The sequence below is a fragment of the Colletes gigas genome, unplaced genomic scaffold (genome assembly GCF_013123115.1).
Source record: "Colletes gigas isolate AHSC1104 unplaced genomic scaffold, ASM1312311v1 Colletes_gigas_Sc00163, whole genome shotgun sequence".
NCBI lineage: Eukaryota > Metazoa > Arthropoda > Insecta > Hymenoptera > Colletidae > Colletes > Colletes gigas.
The window spans coordinates 18,283-33,126 of NW_025106786.1; the positions used below are offsets into that span (position 1 = coordinate 18,283).

Here is a 14,844-nt window from a genome sequence, read left to right on the forward strand (position 1 = left end):
GCAATGTTTGCAAATATCTTTTATATTACCATGAACACGTGCAAAAATGCAACCTCAGCAGAACGTATAACATTGACAAGCATTATGGGCGCGGGAAAAGAAATTAGATGCCTTTAAAATATGATATATTTATTAAAGCAACAAATGATTATAAAACATTACTTTTATGGATCCATGAATTGTGCGAGTTATTGAGTCCTAACCATTTTACGTACACACTGTTCCCCTTTTTACGTAATACTTTTTCAACCAGATACACGTCGGAATTAGCAACTCGTTGCAACTCACGAAAAGTGTAAGTTATGTAAAAGCGTTTACAGATTACCTTGAACACGTCCAAACTTGCAACTTCTACAAAGCATATAACATTGCAATCGACGACGGGGATTTCTTTAATATATCGGGAGCATCACCGAGAGCATCATCGGGACACAGATTTTGTAATATATCGCAAGCATCACCGAGAGTATAATCGAGCACAGATTTTGTAATATATCGCAAGCATCATTGTGTACGGCAACGCAAAAACGGTAGTATGAGTCATCAAGAGCAGGAGCTGTACGAGCAGGCCGCTCAATTAAGGTCGAAGGATGAATACAATTTATGGGAACATCGATTTGATGATTATCTCAATTCGTTGGAGGAACGAAGTCGAATAAAGAGACCGCGACTCTCAATCGGTGAAAAACAATCACTGATTGCTCGTATCGCTAGATTGGAAAGTCTGAAAGATTCGACACGCATTCGATTTGTACATGTGGGTGCTGGACACAGTGCAAGACTCAGATGGCGTGAAATTGATACGGCTTTCGTTAACCGTATATTGACCGGTGTGGTGATAAATTCTAACCATATAGAGCCCCGCAATTTTCTCGAAGATGCTAGGGACATTGTACTCGATCATGTGTGGAACATTGTGCTGAAACATGACAGTGTAAAAATAAATACTATATTTAACGGTGAATTTGTGGCTGGTAATAAATGTGCAAACAAAAGTGTTAACACAAAAAATTGTGAACTGTTTCGCTTGTCTGACCTACGCGAATGGTATGATTTACGCGTCATCGAACCCATTCTAGCATCCTTAGACGAGTTTCAGGAACGCGATAGTGGGTGGGCGCTGACGCGTATACTTAATTTAACTGTTAATGCAAATAAATTTATGCCGATGAAGGCAGGATGTACCATACAATTACCGCGTGAGATACAACTAAAGAAAGCTGTAATCAGCGTATGCTCGACGGACAACGCATGTTTCGCATGGTCAGTGGTGGCTGCTCTGCATCCAGCCAAAAATCACATATATCGGGCATCGACATATCCTCATTATACAACAGTGTTGAATATCCAGGATATTGAATTTCCAATGACTTTGAACCAAATTAAAAAGTTTGAACATATTAACAACATCTCCATCAACGTCTATACCATTGAGAATAAGAAGGTGCTACCGATACGAGTCGCCGATAAGAAGATGGAGAGGCATGTCAATTTGCTGTATTTAGAAGGAGCAAACGGCGTGGGACATTTCGCATGGATCAAGAATTTATCTCGTCTCGTGAGCACGCAATTGAGTAAACATAATGGTCGAAAATACTTTTGCGATAGGTATGTATAAAATAAATTTTTAAATATTTTTTCTTAGATAAAAATTATGTCTCTTATCACAGATAAATCCAAAATTATGTCTCATATTGCAGATGCTTGCACTACTTTAGTTCAAATGAGAAGCTGGAAGCTCACACCATGGATTGTGAGAAGATGAATGATTGTGCAATCATATTACCAAATGATGATGGTAGGAAGTGGCTCAGCTTCAGCAACTACAGCAGGAAAGAGCGTGTTCCGTTTATCGTGTATGCCGATCTGGAATGCATCCTGGAGAAAACGGATACTGATCGAGAAGCGCCAAGATACACATATCAGCATCATCGTGTATTTAGTGTGGGATACTATGTGCGGTGCTCGTACGACGACTCGTTATCTACGTTTCAATATCGTCGCGATCCTGACTGCGTGTCATGGTTTGTGAGACAACTCAAAGATTTGTCGCATCGTGTAAAGTCCATTTTATCGACCAATGTACCCATGGAAAATTTATCAACTGAACAATTGCAAAATTTTAATACTGCAGCACACTGTCACATATGTGAAAGACCGTTTGCACAAGATGACAAACGGGTACGCGATCATTGTCATTTGACCGGTCGGTACAGAGGCCCCGCACATTCAAATCACAATCTAAATTATAAAGACGCATTTGTCATCCCCGTGGTTTTTCACAATTTATCCGGTTATGATTCACATTTTATTATCAAGGAGATAGCCACGGCATTTGAGGGCGACGTCACTGTATTGCCGATAACAAAAGAGAAGTACATTTCATTTACAAAATACATTGAATGCACGGATGAAGAATGGAACTCGCGCAAGCGCATAAAATTGCAATTCATCGATTCGTTTAAATTTTTAAATACAAGTCTCGAGAAATTGGCATCTTTTCTTAGTAAAGATAAACTTCAAATTACACGGTCTGAGTTTCAAAAATTATCTACGGAAGATTTTGATTTATTGACACGGAAAGGGGTGTTCCCGTACGAGTACATTGACTGTGTCGAAAAGTTGGAGCAATCATGTTTGCCATCGCGCAATTCATTTTACAGTTCCTTGACTGGCGATACAGTATCCGAAAATGACTACGAACACGCCGTCAACGTGTGGACGCGGTTCTCCATTCAAACGCTCGGCGAGTATAGCGATTTGTATCTAAAGACTGATGTCTTGCTGTTGGCAGATATTTTTGAAAATTTTCGCAATAGTTGCATCACAAGTTACGGACTCGATCCCGCGCACTATTATACTCTGCCAGGTTTTACGTGGGATGCCATGCTGAAGCATACACGTATCAATTTCGAACTTCTTACCGATATCGACATGGTCCTATTCATCGAACGTGGTATACGCGGTGGTTTAAGTCAATGTTCCAACAGACGCGCACGAGCCAACAACAAGTACATGCAGTCGTACGATGCATCGCAACCGTCGTCATATTTAATGTATTTCGATGTAAATAATTTGTACGGCTGGGCAATGTGTCAACCATTGCCATACGCCAATTTTCAGTGGGTCAACAACAAAGATATAGATGTAATGGCCATAGCGTTAGACTCAACGATGGGGTATATTTTGGAAGTCGATCTGGAGTATCCACAACATCTGCATGATGCACACACAGATTTACCGTTCTGCCCAACGCGCGATAAACCGCCCGGCAAGCGCCAGGAAAAGCTCCTCGCAACTCTATACGATAAGAATCGTTACGTAATACATTACCGCAATCTGCAGCAATGTATTCGTCACGGCCTTCGCGTAACTGAAGTTCACCGCGTATTACAGTTTTCACAATCGCCATGGCTTCGCGATTACATCGAACTAAATACAAAGTTTAGAACTCTTGCCACAAATGATTTTGAGAAAAATTTATACAAGTTAATGAACAATGCAGTGTTTGGTAAAACTATGGAGAATGTGCGCAATCATGTAGATGTAAAATTAGTAACAAAATGGGAAGGGAGATATGGTGCGGCGGCATTGATCGCTAAACCAAATTTTCACAGTCGCAGCATATTTTCGGAAAACTTAGTTGCAATCGAGCTGCGCAAACTGTCCGTAAAATTGAACAAACCAATCTATGTGGGTATGTGTATACTAGATATATCTAAGGTTTGTTTGTATGAATTCCATCACGACTACATGTTACCCACACATAGCGATAAATGTAAAATGATGTATACCGATACAGACAGTTTAATTTATCACATCGAGTGTGACAATATTTATGAACTTATGATACGAGACATTGCCCGATTTGACACGAGCGATTATCCATCAGATAATCGATATGGTATTCCGCTTGTCAATAAGAAGATACCAGGTTTAATGAAAGACGAAAATAATGGTGCGATTATGACCGAATTTGTTGGACTGAGAGCAAAGATGTACGCCATGCAAGTCGATGGCAAGAACGATACGAAGAAGGTGAAAGGTGTCAAGAGTAATGTTGTAGCACGAACTATAACATACGATGATTATGTGCAATGTTTGATGGGCGAGGTTGAAAAGATTTGCCACCAATCGTGTATAAGATCCACGTTGCATGAAGTGTACACGTGTAGTAGTCTTTGTTCCGGGCAAGTCAGGAATGAAGCACTAATGTAATAATAGGTGGATATATCTGTATATATTTAGATTAGAAAAACACAGTAAGTATAAACGTAAAGGGTAGATGTACTAAGCTGGCCCCACGGCCATCCTGACATAAATGCATAAAATACGTGTTCGCACACCGAACGTTACCATGCGACCCCCCTAATATCTTCGTTGTCCGTATGCGTTTGTTTTCTCCAACGTTGCCGGCGTCTCGCTACGCTCGTCGGTCGAACGCAGCAAACTCGCCGACGATTCCCCGATACATTGTATACATATACTACAGTTCGGCCACCCTGACCAACGATTGCCCTCAATCGTCATGGCACAAACTAATAAAATTAACGCATAGCACAAGTAAACCATAGAATATACTAAATACAATATTTTTTATGAAACGCATATTACAATCTAAAACAAACAATATGAATTACCAAACATTCACAATGCGACGCATCAAGTAAACTAAACACAAAATATAACCGGTAAGACAGAAGAAAGTATAAGAAACAGATTGTTTAACTGTTTTCATTATCCAAATTCACCCATTTTCGCATATTTTCTGGGGAAGATATACCTTCAAACGGGAGTTGGGTTACTTGATGCCCCTCCGGGTCACTAATAACATATCGATTTTTGTCAAGCACCTTCTTGACGACATACGGACCTTTAAATCTTGGCAACAACTTTTTGTTAACTCCCGTCGTAACCTCTATGTTTTTTACAACTACATAATCACCTACACTGTACTGTACTGGTAATTTGTGTCGTTTGTCATAATATTTTTTATTATATTCGTTGGTTGCACGAATTTTCGCGACGGCATTCTCTCTTATCGTAGATAGTTCCTGATCATCAACATCCCGTTCGTTTAGCACCCTACGCAAATCATCACACACAGTACCTACTTGATTGATTCCAAATACTAATCGACTCGGCGTGTCTCCCGTAGAACGATTTACCGTATTATTAACTGCATATTCCACCTCTGCTAATACTCGATTCCATGTACCGGCACTAGGACTTAATTTCGCTAACATCGGTGTAAGAGAACGATTTATTCTTTCGATTTGACCGTTTGCGTGTGGTGTTGCGGTCGCAATTAACACCTGCTGTATGTTCAATTCCGATAAAAATTCCTTAAATTTATTCGAGGTAAATGCGCTGCCTCGATCCGAAACAATTTTGTACGGTTTACTATAGACGGAAAAATAAGTTCGTAAATGCCGTATTACTTCGTCCGCATTGGTACTGACGGTCGGGTAAAATTTCACAAATTTCGTAAATGCGTCAATCACTTCGAAAATATACTTATAACGGTGATTTGTTCGTTTCCAACGGACCGTAGTGATCAATGTGCACGGAGTAAAATGTTACTGAATTTTTATCCGGACATTCTAATATGCCTTCTACCCGGTTCGCATTGGCCGAATACGTGATACATTTCAAACAATTCGCAATCCATTTTTGGATCTTCTGCCTCTTCTGCGGAAACCAATAAATTCGCGAAATATACTCGAGGGTCTTATCTACCCCTTGATGACCTATTTCTTCGTGATTTTTCCTAACTATATTTTCCTCCATTGAAGATGGAACACAAAATAAACGTTTGTTATTAACCTTCCGGTAAACCAATCCATTGCTCAATTCGTAAAATTTATTTTCGGAATTTTGCAATTCCTCTCGCAATACTTTTAACCGTGGATCTTGATCCTGTAAAATAGAAAGGTTCTGTTCGAAACTATTTTCCGTGATAATCAACACACTAAATTCGCGACTAGTGCGTCCGCATGTACTAGTTTATCCCCCGTTCGGTGTTCCAAAGTATATTGATAATTTCGTAAAATTAATGACCATCGCAAAATTCGTGGGTTTATTCCTTTCGCTCCAAAGTTAATTTCAGGCTGTTACAATCCGTCACAATTTTGAACGGTATTCCTTGCAAATAAATTCTAAAACGTTCCAGCGCGTAAACTATTGCTAATGCTTCTAATTCGAAGCTGTGATATCTGCTCTCTGCTTGAGTAGTTCTTTTACTAAAATAACAGATAGGGTGGAATTTACCATCTGTTTGTTTTTGCAATAGGACCGATCCAAATCCGTGTGAACTCGCATCGCAATGCAACTCAGTCTCTGCGTGTACCGAGTAAATAGCTAACACGGGTTCCGACATTAATATTCTTTTCAGATTTTCAAAACAATTTAGCAACTCGTCGTCCCATCGAAAACTGACTTTGGATTTTAACAAGTCATACAGCGGTTTTGCTATTACTGCAAAATTTTTTATGAATTTCCTAAAATACGAAACTAAACCCAACCAGCTCTGCAGTTCGCGGTAATTTCTGGGGATAGGATAATCATACACAGCCTTTAGATTTTCTTCACTCGGTCTAATGCCTTGCGAGTCTATACGATAACCTAGATAGACTACTTCCGTAAGTAGAAAAGCGCATTTGGCTAATTTTAAATCTAAACAATTTCTAACTATTACCTTAAAAACTTCTGCAAGTATCTCTAAATTTTCACAAGGGGTTTCGGTGGCAATTAAAATATCATCTAGATATATCAAAATTTTTTGTTGATTTAATAATTGTTGGAATGCGTTATTAATAAATCTCATAAAAAATGATGGGCCGTTTGATAACCCAAAAGGCATACGTAGGTATTCAAATTGACCCATAAAACATGTAAATGCCGTGTATTTAATTGAGTTCTCTTTCATAAAAACGTGATGAAATGCATCCTTCAAATCTAACCGGGTAAAGTACGATTTGTTCCGCAATTGATCAATTTGATCCTCTATCCTAGGAATAGGGAAATTATCTCGCAATGTTAATTTGTTTAGATCTCTGTAATCCATCGCCATCCTATACTGTCCATTTTTCTTCCTTATCAACACAATCGGGCTACAATAATGCGATGAGCTTGGACGGATAATCTCTCGACTTAATAGATCCTGAATTATTGCTGTCACTGCACTCTTTTCGCAGTACGATAAACGTCGCGGATTGTAGTAAAAGGGTTGATGATTCGGTTTCAAAATTAATTCCATTTCTAATTTTGTATCTGGAAGTTCGGGTCTATCCGGTTTCACGTAATGCTCGTTAACAATTTGGCCTACTTTTTCCTGCCACTCGTATTCTAAATTCGGATTAACTATTAAATTGTCCAGAATATCGTTATTTATTTTATCATCTATCACATCTATCTTCATTATTTCCGCAATCGAGCTCGGGCGAATAATAACCGATTTCCCGATCGTAACATCTAAGTTGTCATTATTAATAAAATCACGACCTAATAAGCAATCACAACTAAGCGTTCGATCTGGAATCACGTAAAAATCGAGTATTGCTTCGCAACCCGAAACTAATGTTTTTTCCCTCAACTGGCCCAATATTTCTATCGCGCTTCTGTTCACTCCTTCGAATCGCATCGTACGATCGTAATTATTTAATTGAACATTCGCGGGAACTAATCTCCGACTTAAAAATGATACCGGACTTCCGGTATCGATAACTGCTTCGATCTTACCTAGATCTGAAATTAATTCGACGGTGTAACATGGACTTATCTCGCTTGCCCTTAAATTAACCAGGTGCGTATTCATCTCGCTCTTCCTCGCTCCTCTCCCTTCCCTCAACGCTTCCGATCGCCGCGGACAAGACTGCTTCTGATGCTCGACCGATCCACAGATGTAGCACGATCCTGGGCTTCTTTTTGGCTTCGGACAGGCGTTGGCCAAATGTCCCACGTCGTTGCAGTTAAAGCATCGAGGTGGTGGTCTGACGTATCCTGATGTCGTATGCGTCTTCCCCGTTCCGTTGCTCGTGCTCGCTGCACCGGTCGTCGGCGTCACAGGTGCTTTCTTCACCCCCGGTCGACTTACGTTCCGCACTCGTTCATAAATTTTTAATTTATCCTTAAGTTCATTCAGATGCTTGGCTTCGTAAAGATGAACTTTTCCCATTGGCTCGTCTGGAATCCCGTCCACAATGTACTGTATTAGCGATTCGGATTCAATCGATCCTTGTACCGCACTTTCCTTCATTTTTAAAAAATATTCGTGCACCGATTCGTCCCGCTGCATTTTCCTGGTGCGCAACTTTTCGTGTCCCTTCTCACCTTGCACGAATAATCTCGCCAATCCCTTCAAACATTTTCTCGCGAACAGAGTTTTTTGCAGGTCGGACCATGCGAATGACGTCGCATTTTCCTCAAATTCTTCCATCCACCTCTCCACGGGATATCCATCGGTTCCGTTAAACGGTCGTATCGAGTCTTCCACATCTCGAAAATTTAACGCAAATCTAGGTGTATCATCACGGCTTCTGGCAGGCATTTCCACTACCTCGTCTTCCGATTCCTCTTCTGAAAGGGTCATCGCTGCGTTAGCTTCCTTCAACAACGTTAAATCGGACAGATGCTTGCAAACCCGTTGTCCAATTTCTTCTTTTTGTCCCTCAGAGTCGATGTTCAGTATACCGGCGATCCCGATCAACTCGCTCAAACTAAATGCATCCATCACCGACGCAACCTTGTATCCAAGCTCAGTCGCACTTTCGAACGTAAAACCCGTAAAATGCCTTAGCCGCTTGCGGTTGTTTCGGTCGCCCTCTTCATCGAAAACGAGCCTGTGCAGAGCGCGAATCGACTGAGCCGCAACCCTTCCCAGGTTTACGTGTATCCTCGGAATATCTTTCAAAGACACCATAGTCAATATTCCCGTTCCACCAAATTTAACAAAACTAACACAAATGTTCAGGTTGTTTTATCCCACTTCTGAAGCTGTAGTAGTCTTTGTTCCGGGAAAGTCAGGAATGAAGCACTAATGTAATAATAGGTGGATATATATGTATATATTTAGATTAGAAAAACACAGTAAGTATAAACGTAAAGGGTAGATGTACTAAGCTGGCCCCACGGCCGTAACATAAATGCATAAAATACGTGTTCGCACACCGAACGTTACCATGCGACTCTCCTAATATCTTCGTTGTCCGTATGCGTTTGTTTTCTCCAACGTTGCCGGCGTCTCGCTACGCTCGTCGGTCGAACGCAGCAAACTCGACGACGATTCCCCGATACATTGTATACATATACTAAGTTTCATTTAAATTCATTCAGCTATTTATATTCAATCGTATTAATAATATACATATGTGTGCTCATACATGGGAATAAAAAAAAATTTCTTTTTTTTCAATAATTAAAATATGATCAGGAGGTCTTAAAACGTGTATTTCCGTAAAATAAATTTTACAAAATTTTTTTTTCATTATGGGTACTTTGCTTATGTGCGCCTACATAGGTCGGAAAGTAAAAATGCCTGGGCAGTCGAGAATCCAAATCGTATGCCGTTAACTGGAGGTCGGATTTCAGTTGTTAAGAGCGAGAAGGCAAATGTGAACCTTTCTCTCTCGTCTCCCACGAGGCGATCCGAAATTACTTTCGGGCAGCTTCGGAGAATCGAGAAAGAGGGCATGCGTCAGTTTGCCTTTGTCGACTTTCCGAAACTCCACGAGCTCACGTACGCGTATCTGGCATGTGTGCGTGTGCACCCGGCGGTGCTTTTCTGGCATCTCTGATACCAGCGGAGATCGCAAACACCTCCCTTCATATACAAAAGATGTTTCCAATGGAAACAACTTTTCAAAAAAGAAAACAATACATCAATACTAACTTAAGTACGCAAAATTGAATGAATAAGTACTTTACAATAGACCATCCCATTGTCACACAGGAAGCTCGAGTTGAAGAATAATAGTTATATGATAACATTTTACAGTAATAAGATATAGTTATTCTATTACTATATAGGTAATATTAAATCAATTATAGTACAACGCATAGCTGACATCCAGGAGTTATCAAACGCCCTAACCAAACTTATCTAAATATTCTTATCCAATATAGTTCATATAAAAGTACAGCAATATATCTAATACTTATGGTTAAACTATTTACACTGGATCTAGCCTTATACAGGCTAACTTAAGTTTATTCGCATGAACTATTTTAGTCTTATTTTTTCCTATAGCTATTTCAATAGTGAGATCGTTAAATATTTCAACTACTTTATATGGTCCTAACCAACTAGAATCAAACTTAGATGTCTTAGGTTCTCTAAGTAAATACACATCGTCACCTACAATAAATTTACGGGGATTTACATTTTTATCATACCTTATTTTACTCCTTTCTTTTGCCTGTTCTAGGTTAATCGCTGCTGTAGCCTTTTCGTGGGGAAAATCTTCGAAAGACTCCCTCCCACCTCTTTGGGGAGAGGCGGGAGGGGTGTGTGGGATTCCCCGCGCCCATTATAACGGGCGCGGGACCTACCCACTAAAAACCCCACGGTGACCCTTCCGCACGATTTGGGAGGATACCGGGAATCGCTCGAAGTATACTTCCGGTATCCTCCCCGTGCCCGCGCTTTGCGCCCACCCGCGGGGGGACAAACGGTCCCCCGGTAATCGCCCTGTCTCATAGCGGCAGGACGAGGCCACATCGTCCTGCCGCCATCCGTCCCGGGGCCGCGTCTAGTGGCGGCTGCGAGCCCCAACTCGCAACCGCCGCGACCCCTTTTCTACCCCTCGGAGGCCGGCAGCTCATGGCCGCACCAGGCCACCGAGGGTGCCGCTCCGTGCGCCGGACCCGGACAGGAGGCACTGCCACCCCATCCGGTCCGACCCTACCCCGCCTGGCGGGAGGGGGCTCCTATCATCGCTGCTGTAGCCTGAGTAGTCGTGATCCGAGTAAACAAATCATCTAGATGTTCAACGAAAGTTCGCGGTATTTCTTGGCGACTAAATTCTGATGGTATGTTGGCTTTTGTACCGAAAATAAGCTCATGAGGGGAGAAACCTGTAGCTTCATGCACGGAAGTATTATATGAGAATATTCCAAAGCGTATCCAATCGTCCCAATCAGTTTTTTCCACAATAATGCTTTAAATAATCTATAAAAACGCGATGTGCTCGTTCAAGAGAGCCCAATGATTGAGGGTGAAATGCCGTTGATGTAATTCTCTGTATTTTGAATATTTTGCAAAAGTTACTCATTATTTCACTAACAAAATTACTTCCCTGATCAGTTTGAATAACACGAGGGCAACCGAACCTACTTATAAACTGTTCTGCAAGAGCAACTGCAACAGTAATGGAGTCCATAGTTGGTATAGGAATAGCATCAGAATGCTTCGTCAAATTATCCTGCAGAGTCAACAGATACCGATTACCCCTTTTAGTCACAGGTAACGGTCCCACAATGTCCATTTGTACTTTCTCGAAAGCTCTCTGAGGGGTATCTGTTATGCGCATTGGCTGTTTAGTTTTAACAGAAAGAATTTTATTTCTTTGGCAGTTGGAACAAGAGCGGACAAAAGTTGAGATATCTTTCCCCCATTTTTGTCCAATAGAAATCCTCCCTTATCCTTTTGAATAACTTAGTCACACCCTGATGGCCACCCACTACAGACTCATGATATTCCCGAATAATCGAAAGTCTTCTTGATAAAGGGGGAGAAATGATTTCACCAGTGCAAACCGTAATATTGTATTGTGAACTATTAAATGTCTGCTTTAAAAGATATTCAAGAGAATTCCATTCAATAGGCTCAATGTTATTGTCACTTTTAGATAAACTGATGGACATCACACCTAATGTTTCCATGAGATTTTTAAGGGATGATATTGAAGGCGCGAGATGTCTAAAATTTTGTTGTTCAACAGATTTCACCTTGGAAAATAAGTGGAAAATATGTTGACTTCCACCGGGGAAAACCATTGCCTCACCCACGTGAACATTGTACGATTGTACCTGACCAATGGAAAACCTTCCTTGTGTTAACAAATCATTACTGATTTGTGAAGAAACTTGACAATCAGTAGAAAAAAAATGAAGAAGATTGTCTTTCCGCATATAAAGATGGTCCTTGCAATAAATGATACTTGGAAATGAAGAAGGAGGGGGATGCTTGTACGGATGGAATGGAATTTGTCAAGAGAACTTTGAACTTATCATGGGTATGAGAGTCATTTTCATATACCTTTTCTACGGAGGATCGTGTCCGTTCTTTACCTGATTCTGTCATTCCTGAAGCACCAGACTCGCCCACACTCCGCCACAACCTCATCCGGGATGAACTGGACTGCGCACAGCCAGTGCCACGAAATGAGTCGGGAATAAGAAGGTGCCGAGTCTCCGCTTTCGACACGAAACGGGGGCTCTTGTTGCCAATTTCTGGCAGAGCACTTTTACCCTGAGATACAGAGACAGCCCCTAACGGTGCCTGTGGCGGGGTGCCTTCAAAGTCGGCCTTTCCGATGTCCGACAGACTCCCGAGTCGAAACATGTCCTCCGTACCTCTGCGGAGCGATCCTCCACTCATTACTGTTAGTATTTAAGTCTTTAGAGGATTTTCCTCCCTGGAGAGATGCTTCTATGGAAGGAAATGTCTCTTCCTCATCTGCCGTATGATACTCGTCGCTATCATTTGAGTCCGAACCCGAATGATTTGTTTTGTTATCAGTCTCATTACACCCACTACTAGTTCACTATCCACAAGAAAAACTCCCGCAACTAGACGTTCATTTTCGTCTCCCATAGAACCGTCAACGTCAATGTCCCCGACCTCCTTAGCGATTGCAATTGGCAAATCGTCGGCGCCTACGACAACCCTTTACAAACGCCTTGGAGGGGAGGCGTCCGTACTTTCAGTCTCGGTATGAATTGTCAAGCACTTAGATGGAAAAGGAAAGATATTTTGAGAATCGACAAGACAGGATTTCGGGATAATGCATCTGCATTGGAATTGATTTTCCCAGGTTTATAGACCATCTCATAATCGTATTCGTTTAATCTAATACGCCATCTCATGATACGGGAAGTGGGATCTTTTACGTTGTGCAGCCAAATCAGCGGTCGATGGTCAGTGACTAAAATAAATTTGTGGCCATACAAATACGGTCGAAAATGTTCAATTGCAAATAAAATCGCTAATAATTCTTTTTCAATGGTTGAATAATTATTTCCAGCGTCATTAAGGGTCCGAGATGCATACGCAATTGGGAGATCCTTTCCGATCTGACCCTGACTCAATACAGCTCCTACTGCATAATTAGAAGCATCAGTTGTTACGAGGAATGGCTGTTGAAAGTTGGGAAATTGGAGCAACGGCTCCGAACAAATGATATCACGTAAACTCTCGAAAGCGAATTTGACATCTTTACTCCAGACAAAAGGTACTTCTGCCTTCAACAATCGTGTCAGAGGTTTAGCAATTTTTGCCATATGAGGGATAAAACGTCGATAATAACCAACTAACCCCAGAGACTGTTTAACATTCTTCCTGGTTTTTGGAATAGGAAATGACTTAACAGCCATGATCTTCCCGGGGTCTGGTTTCACTCCTTTGGCAGAGATAACGTGACCCAAATAGGCAACTTCTCGTCGCAAGAATCGACATTTCTCGGGTTTGTAACGTTAAAACCGGCATTCTGCAACCGAGCCAAGAGAATTCTCAATTTACGAGTATGCTCTTCCAAAGAATCAGCATATATGACGATGTCGTCCATATATACAAAAAGCTCGACTCCTTGTAAACCAACCAAAACCAAATCCATGCACCTCTGAAACGTGGCTGGAGCATTTTTAAGCCCGAAGGGCATATTATTAAATTCATAATACCCATTAACAGTTGAGAAAGCGGTCTTGGATTTAGAATCCGGATGTATGGGGACCTGATGGAAACCAGAGGCAAGATCGAGGGTACTAAAATACTTGGCGGCCCCCAATTGATCCAAGATATCCAAAATATTAGGGAGAGGATACACATCATTCATAGTCTTCTCATTTAACTTACGGTAATCTATCACCATGCGCCAGCGAGGCTTACCATCAGGGCCAGGTTTTTTAGGTACAACCCAAACAGGCGAATTATAAGGAGAAGCAGATGGCTGAATTATCCTATTTTCAAGCAGTGAGTCTATCTGTTTTTGTATTTCCTCTTTGTGAACTAGTGGAAACCGATACTGTTTTCGTATTTATAGGTATTTCATCCGTAGTCACTATTTTATGTTTGATTGTACTAGTAGAATTTAATTTATCCGAAGGCAGATAAAATTGATACGGAAATTCATTCACGATTTTTAAAATACTAGCCTGTTCAGAATCGCTCAAACCCTGCATATCGAGAAGCTTCGCCAATTGAACGAGCCGAGTAGCATCGGCTTTGGACCGACCCTTATTTGGATTTCCCGTCCGAGCCGAACGCGGCGAAGGAGAATTTCAATAAACTCTTCTAATTCAACGGGGGGTATTGAAAGAGTCACACTATCGTGAGTAGTATTAATAGCGAATATCCTAACAAATCCATTCTCTTGCGAGGCCAGTACTTCACCTACGTAAACACCCGCTGTGTATCTAACTTCCTTATATAACCCTCTTGTCTTTCAATATTTCTAACAGGGACGGTTAGGAGAGTTTTCATGCGAGGTGGTAAACTAACTGAAACCCCTGTATGAAGAGGCAATTCCTGCCCCCCCAACCCGAAGACTATTAGCCACAACGTCCTTGAATGTTAATATCGCTTGTTGCTGCTCCAAAAATGGGAATACCCAAAATTCCTATTCCCGA

The 14,844-nt window shown here is 41.2% G+C and overlaps 1 protein-coding gene and 1 long non-coding RNA gene across 2 annotated transcripts; both read left to right on the forward strand.

The window, feature by feature from the left end:
- Positions 1-263: 263 nt before the first annotated feature.
- Positions 264-4,218, forward strand: LOC122404301. Its single transcript, XM_043408230.1, has 2 exons — positions 264-1,608; positions 1,701-4,218. The coding sequence occupies exons 1-2, from the start codon at positions 536-538 to the stop codon at positions 4,216-4,218; spliced, it is 3,591 nt and encodes a 1,196-aa protein (XP_043264165.1). The 5' UTR covers positions 264-535.
- An 8,780-nt stretch (positions 4,219-12,998) lies between these two features.
- LOC122404300 lies at positions 12,999-13,881 on the forward strand. Its single transcript, XR_006259703.1, has 3 exons — positions 12,999-13,137; positions 13,245-13,451; positions 13,575-13,881. It is a non-coding gene; the product is annotated as an uncharacterized LOC122404300 (long non-coding RNA).
- Positions 13,882-14,844: the final 963 nt, after the last annotated feature.

What these genes read in the sequence shown, in the direction of transcription:
- LOC122404301 (XM_043408230.1), top strand. Translation starts at nt 536, where the DNA reads ATGAGTCATCAAGAGCAGGAGCTGTACGAGCAGGCCGCTCAATTAAGG. An exon ending in CGAAAATACTTTTGCGATAG is followed by an intron (nt 1,609 to 1,700) that starts GTATGTATAAAA and finishes CTCATATTGCAG; the next exon opens with ATGCTTGCACTACTTTAGTT.